The 27,720-nt window shown below is 38.4% G+C and overlaps 1 protein-coding gene across 4 annotated transcripts in view; it reads right to left on the minus strand.

The window, feature by feature from the left end:
• The window catches only part of LOC134212362 (sodium/potassium/calcium exchanger Nckx30C), a 252,361-nt gene that overhangs the window by 80,515 nt on the left and 144,126 nt on the right, over window positions 1-27,720 (minus strand). For 2 of the 4 annotated variants that reach the window (XM_062690138.1, XM_062690137.1), the window contains exon 3: window positions 7,754-7,819. The exons of the other annotated variants lie outside the window; for them this stretch is intronic. In XM_062690138.1, the coding sequence (XP_062546122.1) occupies window positions 7,754-7,819 (66 nt within the window). The remainder of the gene's footprint in view (window positions 1-7,753; window positions 7,820-27,720) is intronic. 4 annotated transcript variants of the gene reach the window in all.

Below are 27,720 nucleotides of genomic sequence, written 5' to 3' on the forward strand. Positions count from 1 at the left end.
ATATAGACACTTAATATATTTGTTACATTTGGCCTGAAGGCCTTCAATCTGATTTTTAAAAGTTAATTTTTGGTCCAGCAGAAGTCCTAAATATTTGGCTTCGCTAGACCAATTAATTGGAACCCCATTCATAGTGACAATATGTCTGCTAGAAGGTTTCAAATAAGAAGCTCTCGGCTTATGTGGGAAAATTATAAGCTGAGTTTTGGAAGCATTCTGGGAAATTTTTCCATTTTTGTAAGTAAGTGGAGAAAATATCCAAACTTTTTTGCAATCTACTACAAATGACACGAAGGCTTCGCCCTTTGGCTGAGAGGCCCGTGGCATCTGCAAACAAAGATTTTTGACACCCTGGTGGTAAATCAGGTAAGTCAGAAGTAAAAATGTTATACAATATGGGCCCCAGTATGCTGCCTTGGGGGACACCAGCCCTTACAGGTAATCTATCAGATTTGGAATTCTGATAGTTTACCTGCAGTGAGCGATCTGATAAATAATTTTGGATCAGTTTAATAATGTACAGAGGAAAATTAAAATTCATCAATTCACTAAAATGATGGGCACTCTCGAACTGCAGAGCAAGTTTTTGAGCCTTTTCGCCATTTGTTAATAAAACTTTATTTCCCTCGTTAAGCGCTGGAATTGGCTTTTGAGGTTTTTTTAAAAGAATTTTCGTTAATTTCCAAAAGGGTTTCCAAATGGGATCCAACTTCAAGACATTATTATCAAAGTTGTTATTTATCAGAATAGCGAAACGTTTTTTAATTTCATTTTGCAAATCTCGCCAAATAACTTTCAAAGCGGGATTGCGAGTTCTTTGGTATTGCCTTTGCCTCACATTTTTAAGACGGATCAGTAGCTGAAGATTGTCGTCAATAATAATGGAGTTGAATTTAATTTCACATTTAGGAATTGCAATGCCTCTGGCTTCGACAATTAAATTTGTCAAAGATACGAGCGCATTATCAATATCACTTTTGGTATCGAGAGGAATATCAACATCAAAATTCCTATCGATATAAGTTTTATATAAATCCCAATCAGCTCTATGATAATTAAAAGTAGAGCTGATTGGATTATAAATGGCTTCTTGTGAGATTTCAAATGTCACAGGAAGGTGATCAGAGTCAAAGTCAGCATGAGTTACCAATTGGCTACACAGCTGACTTGAATCCGTTAAAACCAAATCAATTGTCGAAGGATTTCGAGTTGATGAAAAACAAGTTGGGCCATTGGGATATTGAATAGTATAATATCCCGCAGAACAATCTTCAAATAAAATGTTGCCGTTGGAATTGCTTTGAGCATTATTCCATGAACGGTGTTTGGCATTGAAGTCACCAATCACGAAGAATTTTGATTTATTGCGAGTCAGAATTTGAAGATCAGCTTTCAACCAAATCTTTTGCTGCCCATTGCATTGAAAAGGCAAGTAGGCTACAATAAAAGAGAATTGTCCAAAATGTGTTTCAACAGAAACTACCAAGGTTTCGAGAACTTTGGTTTCAAACGAAGAATATAATTTATGTTTGATACGTCTATTAATGACAATGGTGACCCCACGTCAAGACGATCATTTCGGTAAAAAAAATTGGATCTCTTTTGAAGAAAAGACCAGGTTTTAAATATGTTTCAGTTTTAATGGCAATGTGCACATTATGAACTGATAGGAAGTTGAATAATTCATCTTCCTTACCCTTTAAAGAGCGGGCATTCCAATTTAAAATTTTCAAAGAATTATTTGGATCCATTAAAACGAAGTCCAATAACAATTCTTTGAGTAAATTTGATACCAACCTGAACTGCTTCAGTTTTGATATTTGCTTTGAACATTGCATCAATCATGTGATGCAATTGTTCATAAAGAAAATCAAAGTCGGAAGCAGACATGCTACCTGAGTCGTCAAAACGAACGTTATTTCCAGTTGAAGAATGGGTATGAAAGTCATTCATCGTCTGTAAATTTTCGGAAATAAAATTTTGCCTGCCTGTAGCGATGCTAGCATAGGAGGGCGTGTTTGAAAAATAAGAATTCGACGAACTGCTCGTTACCCGTTGAGAGGTAGGAGCAAAATTGGTTCGTTGATTGTGGTGGGTATGAATTACTCGACCGGCAAATGATTGCGGATTTTGAGCGTTTGAAATATGTTTACCCGTCGAATCTGGGATCCTATTGAAATTTCTCGTCATCAATTTTGCACGGGAAGTCAAAACTTTTTGCGTGAAGGGCATTCCCAGAAATTGGATTTATGATTGTCCCCACAATTGGCACATTTAAATTTATTGGAATCTTCTCTCACAGAACAGGCGTCCTTGGCGTGAGAGGTTCCACCACAAATCATGCATTTAGCATCCATGTGGCAATGCAATTTTTATGCCGAAAAACGAACCCACCGCAGGAAGAAAAAGGGTACGAAGAACAAGTTATTAGTGAGGCGCAGGAACAAATTGAGCAGAACGATATGCGGAGGTTCTATGAGTCTGTCAATGGCGTGCGGAGAAAGACAGCGCCATCTCTCGTCATGTGTAACGACCAACAAGGGAATTTGCTGACAGATAAAACTAAAGTGCCTGCCAGGTGGAAGCAACACTTCGAGACTTTGTTGAATGAAGGAAGTGACGGTGCATCGGTGAACAGAATAAATATTAGCGACGATGGACAAGCTGTGGAGTCACCTACACTAGATGAGGTTAAAAAAGCTGTCAAAGAGCTGAAAAACAATAAGGCTGCGGGGAAGGACCAGCTCCCGGCTGAACTTCTCAAACATGGCAGTGAGCAGCTTTATGACGTTCTGCACCATATTATGTCGAAAATATGGGAAGACGAGGAAATGCCTGCTAGCTGGTTGGACGGCCTCATCTGCCCTCTCTTTAAGAAAGGGCACAGACTGGAGTGCGCCAATTACCGAGGAATAACTCTCCTTAATTCGGCGTACAAAATTATGTCCCGTATTCTGTTCAACAGATTGAGACCGCTTGAAGAGTCCTTCGTCGGCGAATACCAAGCAGGTTTTCGTGAGGGCCGATCAACGACGGATCAAATGTTTACCCTGAGACAAATCCTTGATAAATTCCGGGAGTACAACTTGCAGACACATCATCTGTTTATCGATTTCAAGGCGGGGTACGATTCAGTGAAACGGAATGAATTATGGCAAATTATGCTTGAACATGGTTTTCCGGCGAAACAGATACGGCTGATTCGTATAACGTTGGACGGATCGAAATCAAGTGAAAGGGTTGCGGATGAAATATCGACGTCATTTGGTATCTTAGATGGATTAAAGCAGGGTGATGCACTCTTGAACCTACTGTTCAATATAGCGCTCGAGGGAGCGATTAGGAGAGTGTTCGAGCGTAAGGTGCTGCGGACAATACTCGGCGGTAAACAGGAGAACGGTATCTGGCGGCGTCGCATGAATCACGAATTGTACCAGGTGTATAAAGGGCTGGATATTATTAAGCTTATACAACACGGCAGACTACGGTGGGCTGGTCACGTTGTTCGTATGCCGGAAGAACGTCAAGCGAAGATAATATTTAGTAGAGAACCCGGAAGAGGCCGCAGGTTTCGTGGAAGGCCGCGTACACGATGGCTTTTTGCAGTTGAAGAGGACCTGAGGGCGCTCAATGTTCAGGGCGACTGGAAGCGATTGGCCCAGGATCGAGTCCAGTGGAGAAGGATACTCCATTCGGCGTAGGTTCATCGAAGAGCTGTAGCCCATCAAGTATCAAGTAAGTACAGTGTGGCAAGGGCAGGAGAGCAATAAATCCACCGCGAAAGGAAAAGGCAGCACAAAGAGAGTGTGACAGCTGAAACGCAGGACAATATAGATCGACACGATAGGCGGAGATTTTACGCAGATGTTAATGGTGTTTGGAATAAGACAGCGCACAGCGAAGATTTGTTGAACGGTGGAAACGAAGGTGTAGGTATTAAGAAGCAGGATAACATAGTCGGCGATGATCCACCTGTGGATGAGGTTAGGAAGGCTTTACCTACTTGAGCTGTAAAACAGTTAAACTGCTGGGACAAACAAGACCTTGGTCGAGCTTTTCAAACATGGAACAGCTCCATCAATCGATCCACCACATTATTCTGAAAATATGGGAGGATGAATAACTGCCTACGGGATGGTTGGTATGCCTCACATGTCCGATCTACAAGAAAGGACACATACTATAATGTGCCAATTACAGAGAGATCCCTCTTCTGAATTCGGAATTTAAAACTTTGTCCTGTATGACTTAGTGAAAATAAACGAACTGTGACAGATGAGGTCTGAACATGGTTTTCCGACGAAACTGATTGGGCTGATACTTGCAACGCTTGGTGACTCGAAATCAAGTATTTCTCGGGTACTTATTCAAAAGGACGTATGTGATTTTGTAAACAAAGATTCAAACGTCGATTTGTCCGATCTGATGGCACTCCCGCGCAAACCATTACCATAGACAGATAGGGGGAGGTTTCGGCTACCTTACCTGTTGGTGGTGTTGATGGGAGTGCCATCAGATCGGACAAATCGACGTTTGAATCTTTGTTTACAAAATCACATACGTCCTTTTGAATAAGTACCCGAGATTTGGATTTTTTAACATTGCATTCGAGGCGGTGGTTAGGAGATCAGGCGTGCAGAAGAAAGGCACTATCATCACACAGTGGCATATGCTTCTGGGCTTTGTGGATAGCATTGATCTTACTGCAATTAATCGACCCAAGAGGGGGCGAGAATAGGTATAACCATCAACTTCATCAAGCTAAAGTACATAATTGCAAGATAGAGACAGAGGTAGACCTGGTGGTGCTTACGTCCCGAGCAGACGAAAATAGCTCAATAATATCAAATCTTGATTAGGTAGCAAAATGAGATATGGACATGATTGATATAAGGGATAAATTTGCACTGAAATATCATGAGGAGAACAAGTTATTCTTATCCATAGTCTCGATATTTCAATGATATTTCGGTGCAAATTTTTGATATTGTAACCAGCTTATGCCCCGTGCCATGCAGAAGGAAACAAAATTTGCTCTGTATAAAACTCAAATTCTACCAAAGAACATTGACTGACACGAAACGCGGACGTTAAAAGTTTGCTGCGTACAATACTCGGAAACTTTGGTTTCTTTGGTGGAAAATGGTTTGGGATGCAGACGCATGATTCACGAACTGTATTAAGTGCACAAAGAAGATACGGCAGACTTTAGTGGGATGGCCACTTACTGTGATAGGAATCACCAAGTCTAGATAGCAACACGATTTAGGTCTGTGCGCTTCAAGCTGCAAATGATTTATTTTATTTATTCTTGTTATGAAATTGTGTAATACATATAAGTTTTAACTGCAGCTAGATTAAGGCACTGTAAATAGTAGATTTAAGAAGAATTCAATTAGGCATAATTAGCTTAATAAGTTCAATTTTGTTTAATTATTATTTCGTTTTTCTCTCTATTATTTCGTTTTTCTCTATATATTCGTGCCTCTTGTGCCAGTCATTCACATTGACAGGGTAGTCGCGTACAACTAGAAAATGAAACTACTAGTCAGTAGCAGTGCCGCCAGAACAGGGAATCGTGTCACAACAGTGAGTATCGGCAGAAATATCGAAAACAATATTCAACGACGAACCGGATAGAGTCCGGCTTGGTCACGAGCAAACTGCATGCACAAGCTGCAAAATCTTTAAACCTTTTTTGGTACCTAGCGGTGATGGTGCCTTTCTCGTACCTTTTAAAAATAGCATTTCGGCCCTAACTTCTAAGTCACAGCAGATCCAGCCAATAATCAATAGGATTCAATGGGACGAGATTTCCCGTCGAATGCAACTTGTTGTGAGCAAATTGGTTAAGCGTAAGTGACTGAAAAATCACGTTTTTTACGCATTTTTGTGTAAAAAAAGTGTTTTGGCCATAACTCTTGATCCCATAATCCGACCAGCTCAATTTCCTATATAAAATAATGGGACAGGACCGGCAATCCTAGGCATTTGCTCGCAAGACTACTGGAGACCCATAATCATATCAGTCAAATTTTTAATTGGAAATAATGGGACAGGATTACCAGTCGAATGCAACTTGTTGCGAATAAATCGGATCATGGTAAGACGCATAAATCGAGTTTGACGTTTGCTCACCCGATTTAGCCAAGTCGAAGTAAACAACAGATGTCGTTAGTGTTCGTGATGATTATGAAATATATTGGGACATGTTTCATATGTTATGTATGTTTGCGTGTGATTAGAATATCAAATCTCTACGCTGAGAAATATTCAAAAACCCTAAATGGGTGTTTTCTCTTATTTTACATGCCTATTGATGCTAAAGATAAATTTAAATACTAATATGATTATTATGCGTGTAACTGCAGGAAAATCATGGAACATCTTGTTTCTTTTTTGGCATTTGTACGCAACCCTGCTACTGTGTGTCATACGAACGTATAAGCAATCTCTAAAAATATTCATAACAATTAAAATATCAAAATCAACAGTAACAAAATTACAGATAGCTGTAGTATTTACTTAAGGCTGGAAAAGTACCAAGGTTGCTCGACCGCTCCTCAATTTCTCCAATATTTACATCTTTGAAGGTTGAACAGATCACTAAGAATATTCTCGAAAAAATGAGGTAATGGAATTGAATTTTTTTGCAATAATGTTTCAAGGCTCTCGCCGATGTTTATAGTTGTTCAGAAATAGAAATTGCACGTTCATACAAAGTCTTGACTGCTTCATATCACCATATTTTCAGAATTTATCAAACTAGCTTTTCTCCTGGAAGTTTGCTATCTGGCGTTTCTTTTTTATGCGCCGAACTAATTATTAGGAACTATAATACCTTTAGGTCGTGGGTGTTCCTATAGTTGATTCAAAAGTATAAGATTGCCGGTGTCATTTATATATATTTGTATTTCTCTGTTTTGCTTCCGAGTTCCGAGTCCAATACGAAACAATGTGAATCGTAACTACAGGAACAACAATGAAATTTTGTTTGCAACTATTGGAATATTGGACCAATAATTTGAAGAATAAGGTTTTAGATTATAATAATGTACGCTCTCTTAATAATGTTGATTTTTACAGCGATAACGAAATGTGTAATTAGTTTGATGTCAAATTATAAAACCTACAAGTCCCCCCAAAACAGCGTTTTCAAATTTACAGCAAAATAAAAACATATGAAGACCATAATTTGTGAACAAGTAACGATTTAGTTTTAGGTCTCGAAAAACAGGTGACCCGAATGTAACTTGTTTTTCTCAAATCGTGTGTTAACACGATCTATTATTCTGCCCACTTGATGCGTAGTCATGGTTAAATATCATAAATTCCATGCAAAAACAATTTTTTTTTCACACTGTTCTGTCACACTTTTTATATGAAATCTAAAATTTCTTTAATATAAAATTTCCCAAATAGAATATTAATAATTATTTCTTTAAACTTGTGTAAGCATGTTTAAATTATGGGTATGTAACATGACATAATACTATCTTATCGACATATTTTCCACGGATAATTATTATGACATGTTTCAAGTCTGTAGCTCAGGTGTGCGAAAATATATGTGTTGGTTTTCTGCAGATGTAATGTTATGTATAGTGTGTGGTACAGGGGTTCCCGGTAATATTGTTCTATTGGAAAACAGTGCAGCAAATATAATTAATTCTCAAATCAAAACACACACGTGGGGAAATTATCGAACTGTCAACCAAGGAAGGTTAAGCATTATTCGAAAAAACCAACTTACTTGCAGATGTGGACTATCGGTATCTCGATTTCCGGGTCGTTTATATTCTTCTAGTAAGCCAATTTCCTGTAGAATCAATTGAACCGATCGAAACAATTATTTAGAAGACGTGTTCTGACTCTTTAAGAGTTTTATTTTTTATAGAAAAAAAGACAGTTGATTCAAAATTTAAAATAAGGAAAATTTCAAAAACTAAAAAATCATTCCGAATTATACTCAAAAACACTCGAATTTTTTGAAATTATCATAATGCGAAAAAAATTGAATGAAATTTGAATTCCACACAGTTGAGAAAGCTTAAACAAACCTAAATGTGCATAAGTATCACATACAAGATTAAATGGTTGGAGCAAAATATTAATTACAAAAAATTTGAATGCATGTGATTATGTTATCTCGACATTTCAACTTTCCCCAGTGTATTTTATTTTATTCAAAAATAAACATTATAGGACATCTCCTAACTTGCAATGAATGATAATGAAACCATTTGGCTGCCGAGCATAATTATCGATTTTTATCGTGAGGTACATCTCTTGAAACATCCGAAGCCAACCCTATCTCGCTGCTATTTTCACATTTACTTTATCGCGATAAACCCCAACGACATTCGTGTACCCTTTTTCCCAGAGTTGAAGGACTCTTCAGGGTCGTAAGAACAAATAAGGAACAGCGGTAACCAAACACAAGAATAACCCTACATTTTAACCCACCCACATCTTTCCCAATAAAAGCACCGGAGCCAACTCCAACTCCAAAACGGTGGCACGCGAAAGGCGTACTGAAATATATCATAAGCGTAAAATCAGATAAAAGTGCAGAAATATGTCGTTTTTGATCGTTATTACGAAGGACACTTTTACCACGAACCGTTACTTTAAGCTTTCACGTGCTATTATCGTTCTGCTTTTCATCATGGGTTCTTTGCTGTTTTTTTTCTATCTGCATACCAAGCGGAAATCGCTTCAAGCATTTTGTAATTTACAACTTGAAATACTTATAAGAAATTTTTCTTGGAAAACCTCACATTAAGCAAAATACTACAGGTTTTTATTTTGCATTTATGTTGAATGTTGGTCAAAACGGAAAACAGTCATTAGGATAGTAGAATATCGATCTTTATCTGACGTAATGATTACAGGGTCCAGGAATTAAACTGCTACATAAGTGAGTAAAAATAATATAATACAAAATACGTATTGGGAATTAGTTCTACACAACGTGGTCGAACCGTGGGCACGTCGTAATTTTGATAGCAGGGGTTGGGTTATACGGCAGGATTAGACGCCTGCTCAAAAAGTGAAGAAACCCCAACTCAGGGTTCATTTCGAGCTAATAGCGCCCAAGCTAGTTTGCCGAATAGGACATTTGGCCAAATACGACATTTGGCCGAATACGACATTTGGCCGAATAGGACATTTGACCGAATAGGACATTTGACCGAATAGGACATTTGACCGAATAGGACATTTGACCGAATAGGACATTTGACCGAATAGGACATTTGACCGAATAGGACATTTGGCCGAATAGGACATTTGACCAAATAGGTCTTTTAGCCTAATAGGTCATTTGGCGGAATCGGACATTTGGCTGAATAGGACATTTGAAAAGTGAGAATGAAGTTTGAGAAGTGAGACGTCTCACTTCTCACTACTTATTGCCCACTTCTCACTGTGAAAAGTGAGTAGTAAAAAGTAAGACGTCTCACTACTCACTTCTCACTTCTCACAGTGAATTCGATAAAAATACATGAGTTCGATAAAACCTGCATAAAACCAAAAAGTTACTAGGGAAGGCAATACTAGATGATTCAACTTCAATAAATTTTGAAACAAACTCTTTCTGATGGCATTTATATGCTAAATTCAGTTAATCAAAATTTAGCAACTGGTCGACCACAAAACCTGCCCTGGCGGCAGTAAAAACTATAATTTTAATTCGCATCACAACTGTCCTTATGTACCTTGTTATCATCGATGGCAAAAATGTTGATGTCACGTCAAAAAAACTAATTAACTAAATGCCACATAGCATCCCATCTTTTCCTCGTTCCTCACTCACAGATTCATTGAGAAATAACAAAGCTCCATGCTGCTCGGTGAAGGACGTTTCCCGAAAGGATCACATTATGGCGATACATACCTCGGCACCATCACACACTGCAAATTTATGGCATTGGTGAATGGAGCAGACGGGAGCAACCAGTCAACCAGCAGCTGTACCAGAGGGGCCCTAATTGCTAACAGCTTTTGGCTTGAAAAAAGGCCAAGTCATTCACTGAAAATCTCAACACTTTTTCCTCCCCGAAAGAGTGAGTGAGTGAACGGTGGTGTGCGCGCGATGCCAATCAGAAGCTGGAAAACTTTATCGTTCGTTTGCTTGTTCGTGGAGTTCATGGGTCACAGAACTGTTCTTGTGTACATATGTAGAATTTTCTGAGGAATTACGGCTTTTTTTCGGAGCAAGTTATTGGTAGTTACTTGGCAGCATGATGTAAAGAAGGTCATCGGCGACGATTTGATATACAATATTTGAGAGCCCCATTGGAAATATGTTTTGTGTTAGCTGGAATGGATAACACGAACATCGCTTAAAAATTCGGTTAAAAAACTGGCAACGATGGTTTTGAAGGGAGCCGCGTTCATAAACTCGTCTTGTCTCTCTTCTCCCCCAAATTCCAAATTTGCTCCCAGTGGTGCCAGAATTACAGTATTGCCAAATGTATCTTCTTCCCATGGTCAACTTTTAGCGATGAATTTTTTTATTGAGCAGATTAGCATTATTACCTTTCTAGCCATTTCTATGCAAATTTTTGTATAATAATTTTCTGATGTATTTATGTTTCACACTTCGCCATAGCTTCAAACAGTAAATTCAACTGTTGGAAGGTTATCGACTGTTTCTGGATAGCGATACAAACGTACAAGTCCAACACAAGAACGACACTCCAGGCAGCCATATGAAGAGCACAGCAAATATATGTACTCGGATCGAATATTTCATCCGGCGTAATTTCCCATACATTAGTTTTGATTTACGAGCCTATTTTCGGTGGACCTAGAGGAATGTATTACTCACGAGTTACTAGCTGGTGGATGATGGCAAAGACCACACGTCGGAAGCGTGCGGTGAAAGTTCGTTATTGGCGTTGTGTTCAAGGAATCTACGCATGATTCCTAACATGATAGTGGCACGTATCGATGATGCTTGGTCTGAATGCTATAATGTATTTTCACTCCACTATTTTGGGAAACGGAAGCTCACACGAGCATTATCTATTAATGGCTTGAAATTCGATAAAACATCGAGCATTTTGATTTTCTGCATTGATTGCATTTGGGTCCGATATATGTAACATAATACTTAATCTAATATATAACATTCTATTCTAAAATGAAAGGAAATGCATCTAAAACATTTCATTGGTTGCAAAGAGGACATGTAAACATTAACAATAATAAATATGTAATTTTCCAATGTGATTTAAACATGTAATAACTCGATAACGACTATAATAGCTAAACATTGCTTATGATTAATATTTTTTTAAGTCTAGCAAAAACATTATCGATAATTCACTCAATAAATAATTCACTGTAACTAATAGAAAACGTCAGTTTCAATGTGACATAAATCCGTATTAATTAATTGTAAAGTACAAACATTCATCGCCAGAACGAGCTAAAACACTGATTTTCCAGAGTTAGACATAAAAAAAGTCAACAAAGGAAACCGATAACAAAGTTATATTCATAATGGAAACCAAATATATCAATCATAATTAATGAAATAAAAAAGTAAAAAAAAAATGAAAAAGAACGTGACATTATTAGGTAATGTGATGATTTTATTATATTCGTGTTGGTCCAGTCTGTATCAATTATACAGATAGATGTGATCAGCATATCTTATTTTTCTTTTGACCTAGGATCTTGTAATTTTTGTGTAATTGTAAAAAAAAACTATTCTACTATAAATTCTGCACACATTAGTTTATCAAATAGTATTTAAAAATACCTTTCATGTCATAAACATAATTTCGTTTAAAATTAATATCAGAAATTTCGTCAAATCAGCACCATCATTTCAAAAGAGCGAAATTGCTTTTATAAACAAGAGTTTCTCACGTCGCTGGAAGGCTAATTCAGCGCCATTTAACGAAAGAAGATAATTCCTCGCTTCCATCAGTTGCTTTGTATTGTATGGATGGGTTCAAATTAGTCCACCAACGACGTGAGAAGCTCCTGTTTACAAAATCAGTTTCGCCATATTGAAATGTTTTGGAAGATGATATGAGCATTTCCATAACATTAAAGACTTGTTGTTTGTAATTACATGTTATTGGAATTAAAATAAATACTGCTCTTTTACTACCAACTAGATAAACGCCTTCTTCAAATAAACGCGTTTGCTCGGTATAAGGCAAACAGAGAAGATAATGCCTTCATTAAATCAACGCGTTTGGTAAGTATAAGGCAGACAGAGGAGATAATGCATTCTTTAAAAAACACGCGTTTGTCCGGTGTATGGCGAATAGAGGAGATAATGTCTTCTTTGAATCAATGCATCTTCTCGATACAAACCAAAGGAAGAGATAATGTCCGTAATGTTGGGTAGACACCTTTGCGTGGTGTGTTTCGGTATAGGATCTACCACCGTCACATTATCAGCTGCAGACAAATCTTGACCCAACGAAAATCTTCCCCAATTTCCAACTCCGTGGTACTTGTAAGGGGCCCTCCTTACCCGAGCAAAGCTTGAGAGCAAATCGATAACTTGTTCTGATGTTGTGAAATCGTCGAATATGATTACTTAATTTGATATCTTTTTGGTCGTTTTAACGGTTAAAATAACAAAACGTATAGCAGAAAAATCTTACTGTGATATCAAATCGAAAACTATTTCTGCTATCGATGAGAGCAAATCGAAAACTAATTTTGATATTGGTTTCGATAACAAAATAAGTACACAGTTTGATGTCAGATCATACAATTTAGAAATCAACAGCAAAATGAGATCAAAATATGTAATCAGTCATGATGATTCATATTTGAAAACAAATTATGATTTCAATTTGATATCAATATCAAAATATGTTTTCTATCTGCTCTCATTATGTTTTCAGACTTTGCTCGGGTAGCCGTGCGGTAAGATGCGTGGCTACAAAGCAAAACCATGCTGAGGGTGGCTGGGTTCGATTATCGGTCCGGTCTAGGAAATTTTCGGGTTGGGAATTTTCTCGACTTCCCTGGGCATAAAAGTATCATCGTGTTAACCTCATGATATACAAAACCAAAAATGGTAACTTCGCTTAGAAACCTCGCAGTTAATAACTGTGGAAGTGTGCTTAATAAACACTAAGCTGCGAGGTGGCAATGTCCCAGTGGGGGATGTAATGCCAATGAAGAGAAAGAGAAGATAAAGCGGTACTTATGAGGGTGTCGCATCTCATAAAGTAACTACTACATCAACACTTCCTTCCCCTCCCAAGTTACGGTGAAGATGAAGGTGGCCAGGAGTAGTAATCCTCATGCTTTTATGATTTTTGTACTAAATTGAAATCAAGGATCACACCACCTTCATTTCTGATAGTAACCTAAATGGGGATTTCAAAAGAAAAACATGAGTACCATTAGTGTCCAATGTACGAAGAGTATCACTAGTGTTCAATCTACAATCTGAATCTGGCTACATCAAGACATAACAGTATATGTCCCCTTCTTGTATTTTTTTTTCCTGTTCGGGTGTGCCACTGCGACCAATTATTAGATCTATTGTAGCGCCCCTTCTTGTATAGTATGCATTGTTTCGATAAAAATACGAAACATGGTATAAATATCTTCTTATCGTTTGATATGATGATTAATAATGATATTGATGAATGCAAGACTGCATGTTAAAAAAAGGAATCATACACTCCTGTGCATTTCTTTAACTCTCTGCATTACGCATGAGAACGTGCTACACAAACATCCCCCATCGCTTAAATAATCTTGAAGAGAAATTTATTCTACGGAACGAGGACTTTTCTTTCTATTCAAGGAAAAATCAACATTCTTGTAAAAAATGTATGGGTTACTCGACTATTGTTATTGATTAATTCGCAAGACAATTGTTATTCATTCGTATAAACTCTAATTAAACTTTTGTCGAGTAACAATTTTTTATTGAAATAAAGTTTAAACTTGAAATAACGACTATTTCGGAGTTCTGACTTATTCGGAGCAATGACTCATTCGGAATAATGGAGTTCGAGGTAGTGGCCTTCTGGGTAATGGAATTATAAATAGTGTCGTAGAGTCGCATAAAATAGGCGAATAACTTTTCTAACATACCAGTATCAATAGTTCCCAGGAAATTGTGTGGTCTGATTTACTTGTTTATTTTGTAGAACATGTTCATGTCGAAAAACAATAATAATAAAGGATTACTTAGGGGGTCCCGTAGCGTAGTTGACTACACGTTCGCCTTTCAAGCGAATGATCATGGGTTCGATTCCCAGCCCCTCCACCAAAACTCTCGTCAGTCGCCGGATGCGAAGCCTATGCGGTGGCGTATTGGGGTGCACGCCACACCGTGACGGCTGCCTGATGACGACTGACAACTTGTTCTTCTCGGAGGCATTCCTGCAACGTTACCCGGATGAATGGCAACCGGACAATGCAACGATCATTGGATACACGACATGGAAAAAAGGAACACAATGGACTCACGACGAGATGGACCAGCAACGACAACAACAATGAATAATGGAAAAATCTAAAAATAGATTCTGTGTGGATTCGGGCTGCAGAATCACCACAGTAGATCTCGGCACAGTAGCGGTTAAGTAACACAGAGTGCCTATCAAATAACTAAAGGAATAAAAAAATAGTAAAGGATTACTTAAAAACTCATAATTTTTTTTTTTTTCATTGCATCTTGTTACTGTTAGTATATTCAACAACATTTAATCACTCTTTTGTTCCAGAGGATAGTTAATTTTCTGGTAAAACACACAACTCTTGTGGAATTAACGTGATTTTGACTGGTGACGCCCGCTGTGAAATGTGAACCCCACTCGAACCTGATTTACTCATTTCTTTTAAACCCGGCTCCTAAATTATATCAAACCTGACACGTATCCGAATATTTTGTATAGCCCTCAGGTGCGTACCGGAAATGTTTTTGTTTATTAAACTCGATCTAATTTTTAATTATATTCTCTATATGGTAATAGAATTCACTAAATGGGGAAACTTCTTTCTAGTCGAATAAAAAACCAATCCTCAAAACAACCAAAAAGCATTGAAAATATTGAGTATATTTTTTTGTCTGGCCCCGTCCGGATATTTTTCCGATCAATGGTCAATGATAGTTCAAATTTCGGATCCGTACCAATCAGAATAGGGTCGAACTGTGGGTTTTGACCAGGGTAGAAATATTTCACAGTCAATGCAGTGAAAAACATGGATCTCAGTAAAATCTGCTGTCGCCTTAATCGCCGCCGTGGTGAGTGCGACTGGGTGCAGCCGAAAAATCATTTCCAACACCGACTATTCAATTTCGCATTCAGCCACTCACAAGTCGCTCTGACATGCTGCTCAGTTCGCGCCTTACCGTATGACTGTGAGTGGCCCATTTAAACGCGTGGTGAATTTTTTCAATTTTCTGGGTGAATGTGTACATTTTGCTGTGGTAAATTTCATCTTCGCGGCGCTGTGGGTGATGTGAGTTCTGTTGATTACTTTTCTGCCTCTCCGGGAATGTGAGGTTGATTTCAAAGCAGGAAGAAAATAAAAAAAATGATATAAAAAACATCACCATCATCCAGTGCTGCCGAATATTTACAACCCTGGTTTTGACCAGTCTCATTTGTGTTTCTCATCAGGACTGACTCAGAGTAGACGACGAAGCACACATTTCTTTCGTACTGCTTAAAAAGATCGGAGAAAGTGTGTTTTGATTATTGCTCACATTTATTTCTTCCTCAACGCAGAGAGGCTTTTCAGTGTTTCTACTCTGCAGCAGATACGTTTGTCACAAACGGTCCACTGTTTCAATGGTCGCCAATTATAATTTCAAAATTGATTAAGATTTGAAGACCCAAATCTCATAAATAAGTAACGGCATTATCAGTATTTGATATCTCATAAATTTTTGTTACGCTACTAAACAATAAACTGATTTACTGCCTTAGAGAAATTCACTTTTCTTCGTCAATAAATAAATAAAATAACGTTTATTATTTTTTCAAATTGAAAAATACAGATTTTATATTTCTATAATTCTTTCGTTATTTTACCTATCAATTTAACAACAATAAGATATTGTATTGTCAGGAATGTGTCATAAAGTTTATTTTCCATAAACATATGCTTTAAGGAACATAAAATAGAAAACGTGTGCATGTCGCCAGATTAATATAGTATCCTATACGCGGGATGACGATGATAAAAGCGGTTCATAGAGTAAGGTATGTACTCACATATCATACATCAATGAAATGCTTTTTTATGCAACATACACGTTTTCCTCATGACAATACCTTCAGCAGCCATTGGGTACATTCACAGCTTAGTATTCTCTAAGCACAAACACGAGTGGATGTGAAGAGTTTCCCATTCATTTCATAGTCATTTGTTAAGAGAAATCCCTTATTCATCCACCTAGCGGTGTGAATACTTTACCCGTGTGATTGAAAAAAAAAACAAACATCGAATATTCAACATCATCGCTTTGTCTTTTCAAATTGAATTCATACAAGTATCTGGTTTAATGGAATCGGAAATATCATTGGATCAAATGCGATCGTTTTCGAACCTCAAACATTTTGTCCACGTAAAATGAGTAAATATATCTCCAATTTACATAAACTTCCTACCACTTGTATACATTTTTCACAGTCTACTTTGTGTTTCGCCTTTAGCGTATTGAAAAGTCCCCTTCTAGAGCTCCCTCCCTAGCAGCATGTGCCATGCTGCTTGCCATTTGCATTTCCCGTTCTTATCATTTTATTCTTACTTCCTTATCTGTCAAATAAATGATGAAAAAGACAATGAAAGTGATGGTACAAATCTCCTAAATGGGGTGCTCCCTGAGCTGACTTTCTGATACCTGTATTTACCAGTTATTAACGGAAAAGGGCTCTCCGGATACTAGTCAAACGGTTGTTTATGGAATCCTTGATTACCGAGGAAATCATCTAATCGCGAAATCTTTAATTTCAGCCCAGGGGCGCCTGGGTCTGGCGCCTTTGGCGGGGGCCAACCACACGCTAGGGCCACACTATTTGCATTCGTTCATAGTCATTCATAAGAATACCCGTGGAACACAACTTGTTGTGAGAAAAATGGATCCGGAGGAAAAAGCGTCAGCAGGAAGATCGAGACCGTGAAGAGACGGAGCAACTGTACCTCGCTAATAACACACGAAGTTCTATGAGAAGTTGAACCGTTCACGTAAGGGCCACGTGCCACAGCCTGATATGTGTAAGGACATAAACGGGAAACTTCTTACGAACGAACGTGAGGTGATCCAAAGGTGGCGGCAGCACTACGAAGAGCACCTGAATGGCGATGTGGCAGGCGAAGATGGCGGTATGGTGATGGACCTGGGAGAACGCGCGCAGGATATAATTCTACCGGCTCCGGATATCCAGGAAATCTAGGAGGAGATTGGCCGGCTGAAGAACAACAAAGCCCATGGGGTTGACAAACTACCAGGAGAGCTATTTAGACACGGTGGTCAGGCACTGGCACAGGCACTGGGGCCCTCCTTAGCCGTGCGGTAAGACGCGCGGCTACAAAGCAAGACCATGCTGAGGGTGGCTGGGTTCGATTCCCGGTGCCGGTCTAGACAATTTTCGGATTGGAAATTGTCTCGACTTCCCTGGGCATAAAAGTATCATCAAAGACTATTTAAGACGGAACTGTGGAGCTCGTTCGAGGGATCACTTCTAGTACTGCATTTGGTCCCTCGGTACCCAAGTTTGAAGTTAAGATTTTGTATTCTGTTCACCTTCTATTGCAGTAGCCTATGGTTACGAATCAATGTTTGTAATGATGCCTTCAAGATTGTTTTGAAACGTATGAAAGAAAAATCAGGAATACCTAATCGAATTCTGATTTTTTTTTTCTAGAAAATTATGGATGATCAAATTGGAGTCGCCCGAAGAAGCAGGAATATGCAAGCTATGAGAATGAGACACTGTATATAAAAGCTTCTTTAGCAGCAAACAACCTATTTCTGGCCGAGAATTATAGATTGTATTCTGTATTATACTTAATATCGTTTACATAATACCTATTATGTTTTAACTTAAAAAGGCAAATTAGTTAGAAGTAAAAATAATATTCAGAATATCTCAAAGTGCTGATTGGAAAACACAAGTATGTTTTCTCTCAAAATAATGATTCCAATTTCGTTACTGGATAAATGTTATGGATTATAAAGTGGTGCATGGAAAAGAAAGTTGGATGTCTATCAGACCTATAGACAAAGCGCGGTCTTTCGTGTTCAAGCTATCAAATCATTCGAAGCAAAGAATAAATATCCATTACAGCTGTAGACAAGTCAGTTTACAATTCATTGTTTTATAAATTTAAAGCTTACTAGAATAATTTATGGTAATAATTGCATTCCCTTTTCATGCCCTCTTCGTAAAATTTATTGGTCTTCGGTGGTGGTCTGTATTAGACATAAAACTCATTGATGTGGAACTAGAATCAGGAAAAATTACAGGGATTAAGTACCATTAACGTGGTCTCTCTGGGCTCCCAGATGTGTGCGTCAGTCAGAACGAATTCTTAAATTCGCGGAGTCTTCGCTGCCAGTTTGGGCGAAAATTTGACGATTCCACAAAACTTAACGGTGGTAATTCTTATATGAATAACACAAAATGTAAAGTGCTATAAAGTGCGTCTGATATTACATTGATATTATGAATATCTCTTTAGTATCCTGGTCATCAGCCCTGAAAGATAAAAGTTAGTTTTAGAATGAATTCTGTTTTCTTTTTGAATGTTGCGTAAATGTTATGATTTACCAAACAACCATCAACAAGTAGCCTTAGCAACAATGAGGTAGTATTAGTTGCTCAGTTTTTACTACAAAGCAAGGTTATTTCAGAAATGGTTATGCAACTTTTTGTTCCAGTACTTCATGAGCGCAAAAAAATCGGACTGTTGTATGGGACATGAACGTCTTAATTAGTCTTTGGTATCATCGTGCTAGCCTCATGATATACGAATGCAAAAATGGTAATCTGGCTTAGAAACCTCGCAGTTAACAAATGTGGAAGTGCTTGATGAACACTGAGCTGCGAGGCAGCTCTGTCCCAGTGTGGGGATGTAATGCCAATAAGAATAAGAAGAAGAAGAAGGTGAGGCACTGGCTTGAGCGCTGCACTGGGTCATTACCAAGATTTGGGAGGACGAAGTTTTGTCGCAGGAGTGGATGGATGGTGTCGTGTGTCCCATCTACAAAAAGGGCGATAAGCTGGATTGTAGCAACTACCGCGCAATCACATTGCTGAACGCCGCCTACAAAGTATTCTCCCAAATTTTATGCCGTCGACTAGCACTAATTGCAAGGGAGTTCGTGGGGCAGTACCAGGCGGGTTTTATGGGCGAACGCTCCACCACGGACCAGGTGTGCACCATTCGCCAAGTACTGCAGAAATGCCGCGAATACAACGTGCCCACACATCATCTATTCATCGACTTTAAAGCCGCATATGATACAATCGATCGGGACCAGCTATAACAGCTAATGCAGTAACCCGGTGAAAATGGTTCTCGACAACGATCCGACGCGCACAAGAAGGCGAGGTGCGCAGCGGGCAAGGTGGATAGATCAGGTGGAAGATGACTTGCCCTGACCCTCCGTAGACTGCGTGGTTGGCGACGTGTAGCCATGGACCGAGCCGAATGGAGAAGACTCTTATATACCGCACAGGCCACTTCGGCCTTAGTCTGAATAAATGAAATGAAATGAGTGCCATTTACAATCTTTACACGCAAAAAAAAGCGTTCATGAATTCGTGAACTAACGAGTTCACGGTGTATTTTTTTGGGAACACCAGTCACGGATTCGCGAATACAGTCACGTTTTCGGGAACGTTCTGGAAAACGTGACTGGTGTTCCCGAATCCATGAATTAAATCACGGTGTATTTTTGCTGGTTCACGAATTCGGGAACGCTTTTTTTTTGCGTGTACATTATTGCGCAGAGGCTCCCGAAAACCGCAAGTGTTTTTGTGAAAAAATAAACCAAAAATAAAAATTAAATATGTTGAGCCACCCTTCAAACGAGTAGTTGCCCTGGTGCTCTGGACAAAATGTCAGCCATATCGATCAACGTTTGGGCGGTGCTAAACTCGTTGGAAATTTATATGCAAAAATGTATGCAGAAACATCCAAAACAAGTGACTTGTAGTTAGATGGCACAATTTACGATGAAGAACTATGATACTCATTCAGATCCTGAAGAATTTAATACAGAATGTTATGCTGAAAACCGCTAAAAGATTAGTGTTTCCCCGGCGAAGTTATTAGCATTTCTCTGAAGTGGAGTTTGAGCATACTCTACAGCCCCGCCACTCTTGTGATGGACAAGAGAGCTTTTCTCGAAGGTGTTGTACTTTTTACAATGGTGCGAGTCCCGGAAGGTTAATGTAAAGTAAACGTTGGTTTTCAGGGAGCAACGCCTCATCCAGCTATTCTACATCCAGAATCGGTCGGATCGATTTACTTGCGATTTACTTGGTTGGTTCGATACCGTAATCCGGGGGAACATTGATCATTTTCCTAATTGTTTTGTAAATATTTCCCCCGTAAGTGAAATCATGACTTTTTTCATATTTTTAAAACGAGTACTGCTACATGTAGAACGTATAAGGTTATTGTTCTTGATTATTTGATAATTTTAAACTTGTTTTTAAAATGTTTTTTGTTGAGATTTTTTATTTTTATAGGTATTTGGAGTAACTTTGATCAATCATTTATCTATAGAGAAAGCGTACGCACACGCCAAAAGGTAGGCAATTACAGTTGGAATCTCTTAGGCTGAAGCGATGAGCATCGATTGTTTCGAGAAAAATATCATCACCGCAAGTGGAGTAACCTGGTTTTTTAACAATACGTATCAAAATTTCGAAACAAAAACTATGGATTAACCAAAAAAAAATATTGCTTATTGCATAACTATACTGCCGCTAACCGCAAGTCGAGCACATCTTTATATGGGCCTCCATATACAGATGTGCTCGACTTGCGGTTAGCGGCAGTATAGGTACGAACTTATTTTTTTGCTATTATACTTGTTTTGAGTGCTTTTTTGGCAGCATGCTGTGAGTTCAAAAAATCATGTTGATTTTATTGTTCAAATTTTGGCTAAAAAAAAACCCGAAGAACTCAAATTCACCCGAAGTTTATATCATTCTAGCTGCTAATTTAATCAAGATTTAGATACCTAACTCCCATTAAAAGTAATTGTGATAATAGGAAATAATATTTTATTCATTTCTTGAAAATGGTGGAACTGATCAATATTACCCCGGTGATCAATGTTCCCCCGGATTACGGTACTTGTTTTGAAATTGACTGAAATTAACGATATAGGGGCGGTAGTGACCTTCTCCAATCATCGTTGTACGCGAATTTGTTGGATGGAGCGTTTCACCTGGGGAAGTAATTTATTTATTTTTTCAACTTTATTCATCTTTTACTTTTTTGTTTTTTGACAAAATCACTCGGGGGTTTCGGGAGCCTCTTCATGATAAAGTTAAGATAGTAAATGTCACTAATTAGGAGGATCGAATGACTAGAGCGCTACCTAGAAGTATGCATTTTCCATATATTTGGTGTTTTTTTTTTCAAATAAACTTCATGCTTGTTGAGCACCCACTTAAACATAACGGATCTGGCTGAAATTTTTACAGTAGCTTCCGGCAGCAAAATACTTATTTTAAGAAGGTATACGTCTCGGAAAAAATCTTTCGTTTTTTTTCATTCACTATATTATGTACGAAATAATACGTTGAAAAAAAAATAAGATCAAATGTTATGGTACAATTCTTATCGAACTATAAAAGTCAGTTAAAGTGTTGTCAAAATTAAATAATTTAATATATTTTCTGTATAGAACGCTTAGGGCTTATTTTTTCCCTATTAGAGTAGTTCTAATTCAAAATTTAATTATAGTAAATTCATATATAGACTTTTCATATCTTTATTATCGACTATGATCGGGCTATGATCGAAGAATTGTAACGTTTGCAAAACACGCAGTCGAGAAAATGCCGATTTAATGTTTACTACCAATAATGACTCTTCTCGAGTAAATTCAAAAGTTTAAACAAATAAAACACATCCAGAATATACTACATTATATATTTTATGAGATCAACAAATTAAAAAAAATCAATTGTTATTATCATTAAGATTTTCGCAATGTTAGTTTATGTGATTATTTTCGTGCCAATTTATACGAATGATCGCATATCAGTAACATGCCTTCTTTGATGGCGTTGCTTATTATAGTATAAATGTCAGTTTATCCACATTGGCTTCCGAGAAACGTGTCGCGATCTGAGATGAGATAAGACATCTCGGTGCTGAATGCCCTCACACAAATTATCCACAATCCACGCAACGGGCAGCTCCAGTGTGACCAACTTTTTTAACTAACCGAAAACTAATCAGGCGAATAAATTTTAATCAATAATTACCGAATTCTGAGCTGTTCATTTGAACGTCGAATTTCACGTTGAAAATAATGAAAGGAACGTTTATTCGTGTTTACTTGTTTCTTTTGAAACTGAAGTTGGAAAATCCGTGACTACTAGCAACACCGCGAAAGTAATAACAAAGCACCCACTAGCAAAATAAAGCAACGCTGTGCTTGCCGGCGTCTGTCAAATCTCCCAATAAAACTCAAAGGTGCAGCCCAATCGGGTTGTACGCAAAGGTGACGTAGGACTACGTAGCTATTCAAAATTGATGGTATTTGCCATAATAATTTGTGTCGTTTTATTAACATTGAGCAAACTGCTCGGAGGCCAACTGAATCAAGAAGTTGAATTGTTGTTCCCAGTTGGATGGACTTTGAGTCTCTAACCGTGGAATTAACATGACTCATCGGCCGCTGAAGCCACTCGACTGGCTTTCAGTCGGGGACATCACAATCCTTACTTTGCCACGTACGCTTACATCGCAGGCGAAAACCAAACGTTGCAAATAAATATATTTGCGTTTGATTTCACGCCACTTCTGATTCTGCTTATTTCTCCTTTATTTCGGCCATTTTTGAGGATGGTGTCCTCCAAAAAGGTCTTTATACAAAAGAAGGTTGATCCGACAATCCGATATGAACTTTCTTCAAAGTGCAAAACTCAATCGTAAATAGCGAATTTGATAGCGCGTCGGAGGGAGATGATGCAGTAAATTTGAATGGATGGGATCACTAACAGCAACCAAGCTACCAAACCCTATGCCACCGAAACAGTCCATTAACGCAATTAACTCTTTCTTTCCATAAAATGTTGTTCCTGAGAAGAACCAATTTTCTTTTCCCAATGCGCCTTTCCAATAACTAACTGCATCTAATCGCAATGAGAAAACAGAACTGTGCAATAAAAATCCTATTCGACTAAATGCTGATGTCATATTAGAAATTTGGAGACAGTACTCGTCGATAGCAAATCCTTCCGCACGCGATGGCATATGAGCAAGTCAAACCACCTTCCTTTTGCCAGTGGAGATATATCAGCTTCCACACTGATATTCTTCCCTCCCCCTTCATACGGGAGCTTGGCAGAAGGAAGGTCGTGCGATATGTGCCATCACAAATATTGCCCTCCGCTCGCTTTCAAATCGACTTCTATAAAAAAACATTCTTCATGCCTGCCGTATCCTAACGGAACTATCAATTCTATACTTTCGCCTCTAATGCTATCATGAACATGTACGTCCAAGTTTGGAAGATGATATTAGCATTTCCATATCATTGTAAATCGTTTAACTTCACGTAGAAGTAACACACACGAAATCATTAATTTAGTGTACTACCCTTGTTGGGGGCATCCATCAATTCAGCTGTTATTGGTCGACGGTACAGCAGCAGTGCCTTTCTCTGCTTTGTTCTCTCCGAGGCAGCCAAGTTGGTTGCGACGAGACGGACGCAATGAGAAAACAGAACTGTGCAATAAAAATCCTATTCGACTAAATGCTGATGTCATATTAGAAATTTGGAGACAGTACTCGTCGATAGCAAATCCTTCCGCACGCGATGGCATATGAGCAAGTCAAACCACCTTCCTTTTGCCAGTGGAGATATATCAGCTTCCACACTGATATTCTTCCCTCCCCCTTCATACGGGAGCTTGGCAGAAGGAAGGTCGTGCGATATGTGCCATCACAAATATTGCCCTCCGCTCGCTTTCAAATCGACTTCTATAAAAAAAACATTCTTCATGCCTGCCGTATCCTAACGGAACTATCAATTCTATACTTTCGCCTCTAATGCTATCATGAACATGTACGTCCAAGTTTGGAAGATGATATTAGCATTTCCATATCATATGAAATGTTGTTTATCTTAGATGCGTATTGTTACGAGGAATAACAGCAGAAATTTCATTCAAGACGAAGTTTCTCCATATTACCAAACATTATCTCTTGGTATCCGTCTGTCCGAGCGTCGTTCACCGATGGATGGTTGCTGTAGAAAGTTTCCACTTCACTGATTTTATACAAAAGCCAACATTTTATACAAAAGAAGGTTGATCCGACTATCCGAAATAAACTTTCTTCAAAGTGCAAAACTCAATCGTAAATAGCGAATTTGATAGCGCGTTGGAGGGAGATGATGTAGTGAATTTTAATGGATGGAATCACTAACAGCAACCAAGCTACCTCGCCAAACCCGATGCCACAGAAACAGTCGATTTTCGCAGTTAATTCTTTCATTTAATAAAATGTTGGTCCTGAGAAGAACCAATTTTCTTTTCCCAATGTTCCTTTCCAACTAACTGACACCACAACTTGTAATAAGTTTTCAGCATCGGCACTGGCGGTGCGGGATCACCACAGTGCTATTTTTATGGTCAACCTTTTCTTCATATGAAATTCTGGTTCGTTGAGGTTGAATGATCTGCAGCAACACATCGAGCAATGTTATTAATGTTATTAGCGCCTCCGTGATGCTGTGTCCGCTCCGCTACGATCGCTTTGATGCGTCTGCTATGCGTAAAATCTTGTTCAAACTGAGGATTAGATCCAAACCCGCAAGTGATTGATTTTTGATGTCTGTGCTAGTGATGCATGTACGTGATTGGTTAGTTTACCTATTTCTAAACATTTTATCAATTATCAATAATAAATAGTTAAAAATCAGTATTTTCAAATAAATGCAAAGAAGCGTTGACTCATCCTTGATCGAATGGTCCAAAAAAAATTGAAAATCCATCGAGAAACGGCTTAGATATTAAAGTTTAAAGTCTATCATATTTTCGTGACGGTCCCCGATTTTCGCAATCTTAAAGTGTACCCCAATATAGAAAACACAGACGTAGTCCTACGTCAAAAACTGGCCTTTTCTGACAGGCAAATGGTTTCAAAAAGGGACAGTGAGATGTCTTATCTCATCTCAGGTCGCGATGTCTTTTGCACTCTGTGCAGTTAATTCAGTCTGTCTACCATACCTGTGAAAGTTCCGAGGACGACATCCCTTGCGAGGAAGTTTACAGCATCATCCCTCAGGAGTGTCACACGAATACCAGCTCCGTTCAAAGTGAGGGTAATTTTGTAGGATTTGAGGAGCAAGATTTGCGCCCTGTGTTTTTGGAAAATGGAAGCCTTCGAATATCAGTAGGAGATGATGTAGACTATGATGGCAGCTTTTTCGATGATCCGGTGGATCCAATGACCAGGAAACGTAAGCGAACCAAAAAAGACGTGCAACGTGTGCTCCGAGCAAAGAAACAACGATTGACCAATGCTGTACAATTTCTGAGCTATGGGCAAGAAACGATGTTCGTATGTATTCTCGAAGGATGAATGAGCTCAAGAAAATCGTAAGTACTGGAGCCATGATGCAATCGGCCGAGTGGCATTTATACGAGAAAGAGTACATCAAGTGGTAATTGAAAGGCGCGTGAATAACCATCATACGGATGGCAAATTCAAAAGATTCCATTACCAGTTTCATCAGATGCAAAGTAACGGAGAGTTCACGAAAGTGTGCCGAAAGTTTTTCCTCAACACGATGGGTTTCAACGAAACATGCGGGTATATTTTTGATAAGATGAATAAGATAACAATTAGTATAATAAATCATGCTTCGTTAATTCACAGAAATGTTCTATACCATTGTGTAACTGATGAGCATGACGATGTGCCTAGAGTACAGAAACGAGGCAAATACATTCGTAGTACCACGAAATACGATGCAGTGAAAAACCACATCCTAAGTTTCAATCCATCTAGGGTATCCAATCATGGTTTGAACCAAATGGCGGGTTTCAGATGAGCCGTCAATACAAAGTTGATATATTTCATTAAAGGGACATGTTACAATTGCGATTTCTAGTTTATATGGAAGCTTAGTTCATTATCTTTCTAAAAACATCCTGGGTGCCCATATTTATGCTTAGTTTCATTGAAAAAACTTAATAATTACATAACTTTTATTCGTACCATGGTTTGAACTACACTGTTCATGGTTTGAACTAAATTCGTACCATGGTTTGAACTACTGCAGCAGCTCCTTAATATGATACTAATCACATGCATGAAACGCTGAGGAAATCTATAGAAAAGCAAATTTGTTTTACTATTCATCTTCTCGCATTAGATTAGTAACTCGAAATGTGTGAAAATCGTCTAAATTAACTAGGGGGAAAGACGGCTTTGGCAGGTTTTGTTCTTCTTATTGGCATTACATCCCCACACTGGGACAGAGCCGCCTCGCAGCTTAGTGTTCATTAAGCACTTCCACAGTTATTAGCTGCGAGGATTCTAAGCCAGGTTACCATTTTTGCATTCGTATATCATGAGGCTAGCACGATGATACTTTTATGCCCAGGGAAGTCGAGACAATTTCCAATCCGAAAATTGCCTAGACCGGAACCGGGAATCGAACCCAGCCACCCTCAGCATGGTCTTGCTTTGTAGCCGCGCGTCTTACCGCACGACTAAGGAGGGCCCCTCCTTAGAACAACTTCTTGAACATGTATATCTTTTGAATTGATTAGCAGAATCAAATACAAGAACAAATTCCAGTTCTTGTTTTGAGCAGAGCAGTTTGGTTTGAGCAAACAATTTGGTTTTCGTCATTGAAACGGTTGATGACTCAGCCGAAGCAGCTGAGTATGTCATTTGATGACCTTCCAGCGGTTGGCTCATCCCAGACACAAGCAATCACGGGGTACATTTTTGCATAATCTCCAACTGGGGCAAACGTTTCATTGAAGACCTCTGCGAAAAAACTATCAATTTCAAACCTTCAAGGCGCGGGATTTGTACAACATAAAAAAAATCAAATAAATAACGTTAATGACAAATCATGGATTCTTTCTACATGTCTAAAGGACAAATTATACGAATCTACGATTTATTTTATTTTTTCTTGGAAAATAAAGTTTTTCATAATCGATTACCGAAGTACCCAAGAAAACTAAAGACGAGCTTAAAATTAAGACCAACGTTCGTGTGTCTGTCATAATACAAATGAGAACTCAGATAATTGCAATGACACGTGCTTGTCTTTATCGAGTTGCAAACAATGTCAAAAATCACACAAAATCATACCTTTTGGAGATCAACCGCCAACACAACGCATCCTGTCTGCTCTTTCTGACTAAAAGAAATATTGAGGCGTTTCAATATTCGACAGTAGAATTCGTAGCTGACTTGCAATTGAGGATCGTGTGTTTTCTTATATTGATCATACATTATTTTCATCGATATATCTGATGGCAGATA

This window comes from Armigeres subalbatus, chromosome 2 (genome assembly GCF_024139115.2).
Source record: "Armigeres subalbatus isolate Guangzhou_Male chromosome 2, GZ_Asu_2, whole genome shotgun sequence".
Classification (NCBI taxonomy): Eukaryota; Metazoa; Arthropoda; class Insecta; order Diptera; family Culicidae; genus Armigeres; species Armigeres subalbatus.